At 37.4% G+C, this 1,976-nt stretch overlaps 1 protein-coding gene across 1 annotated transcript; it reads right to left on the bottom strand.

Moving 5' to 3' along the window:
* Positions 1-520: 520 nt before the first annotated feature.
* Positions 521-1,708, bottom strand: LOC149216248 (F-box/kelch-repeat protein At5g15710-like). Its single transcript, XM_089389875.1, has one exon. The coding sequence runs from the start codon at positions 1,706-1,708 to the stop codon at positions 521-523; it is 1,188 nt and encodes a 395-aa protein (XP_089246001.1).
* Between the last annotated feature and the right edge of the window lie 268 nt (positions 1,709-1,976).

Raw genomic sequence — 1,976 nt, forward strand, 5'->3', positions numbered from 1 at the left:
ATGTTAAAATACAAAATTCTCTTTCCCTTTATAATAAAATATCGTATTTCCACAAATTTTAACATCACATGATGTATATAATTTAAAAAAAAAATATCTTCTCAGTTTTTTTTTGACCTCATATAATACCAATTATATTAAAAAAATAAATTCATAATATTTCAACGTAAGAAAAATACCAAGAAAAATAAATTAATGTAGATATCTAATGGAAGAGACAAATAACCCCTATTCTAACCTAATACTTTTATCCGAAAACACCATATTAATTTATATTGAATAAAATTTGCAATCATTAATTTTACTGTATCATAAAATATAATATTAGAAATATTATATATACTTATAAAAAATAAAGCTAATTTAACTATAGAACACTTAACAAAATGATGAAGATCTTTCAGTCCATACAAATTTTATTGAATCAAAAGAATAGATAGAACAAGAAATTTATAAGTTCGAAATGTTTAAATCTATGGCTGCAAGGAAAAGACTCCTGGTTCACAAGGAGATGGCTGATCTATTCGACACCCTTATCTGGTCTAGGTTGAAAGACAGTGGAACCTGGAGTGTCGTACCAGTTTTTCAGTAGGGGAGGCATTGGACATCGGGAAAGCCATGTCCCTGTAAATTGGTTTAAATTATAAACCAGCACCTCATTACCACGTATATCTCTGATGAAAACCAAATCTCTCATTCCTTCAAAATCAAGCATGAAAGATCTAAAATGAAAGACGCCGTCCCTTCCGTCTGGATGCAAAATAGTTAAAGGGATCCTTGCAATCTCTGTAAACTGAACTATTGATTGTGAATTCTTTAACTCCGATATAATAATTTCATCTGAACCAGATATGCATGAACCTAGAAGCACTCTTGACTCGCAAGCGAACATGACGGTGTTATTGTCCACATCCTGAAATGGTAATGGCGCCACATCCTGAAATGGTAACGGCGCGAACAGTGACGTCCCGTTTTGGATGCTGAAAGCCACGATGCCCAGCTTTGAAGAATTTTCATCCTTACCATTGACATACAGGAAATCCCTCGAAGCAACAATCCGCCTCGTGGTCACTAGCTTAATATTCTGTGGCAGGCGTCCCACTGTACTCCACGACTTCAAACTCGAATCATAAATTTCTACTCTATTCTCTCTATCGGACGATTCCATCGCTATAACTTTATATGTCTCTTTATTGTGTCTGCGGTCCTTCTCTGCGACCATGGTGCTGCCCCAAATAGCACCACCCTCTATCGTGGGAAGTTCTATCCACTTTCCTGTAAGAGGATTGCAGACAATATGCCTCGATACAAATCCATAATTCAAATACCCGAAAGTACTTAACAAGAAAAGGCCTGCTGCCGATGCCTCCACACGAACGTCGTCATATCGATTCTTTAAGAAGGCGAGTGACAGTCGCTTCCACGTCTTTGTGAATAAGCAGTACGCCATAGAATTCAACAACTCCGACTTCGACTCCCAGTTAATGAACAGAAGAAGCCATGGATTTTTGTTGGGAGGTGCCGCAAGCCAATCATCAGTTATGAATTTTGTGGATGAAATGAGGGCATTCCATTGTTTACACACAACGCAATATCTACATAACCTTTCTGCTGGCAACCATGCCAATACTTTCTCCTTCACATTCTTGGGCAATTCATGCCACCACTCTGAACCCTCGTGCAGGCCTTCCCTTGTTGGGATTTCCATTTTTATAGAACTAATCTTTGTGGAAGTTTATAAGGATTTCAGCTTGAATCGATGAAAGCTCGAGAATGGAACTAATTCTGGGCTTAAGAAGTCTGCCAACAGAGAGAGACAGGGGGGGGCGAATGATATTACGAGTTATAGCTGACGGTTTACGTATGATAATATACGAATCTATGGCTTCTTTACAAGTTGTGTGGTTAGAATTTGAAGGGACTGTGTCAAGAATATGATGGACTTACTTCATTTGATGGATGATATAACGATTCGA

This window comes from Pinus tabuliformis, chromosome 1_1 (genome assembly GCF_031772625.1).
Source record: "Pinus tabuliformis cultivar Carrire ecotype Pingquan chromosome 1_1, CPIR1, whole genome shotgun sequence".
NCBI lineage: Eukaryota > Viridiplantae > Streptophyta > Pinopsida > Pinales > Pinaceae > Pinus > Pinus tabuliformis.

Coding starts and splice junctions, on each gene's coding strand:
- LOC149216248 (XM_089389875.1), bottom strand. CDS start 1,708: ATGGAAATCCCAACAAGGGAAGGCCTGCACGAGGGTTCAGAGTGGTGG.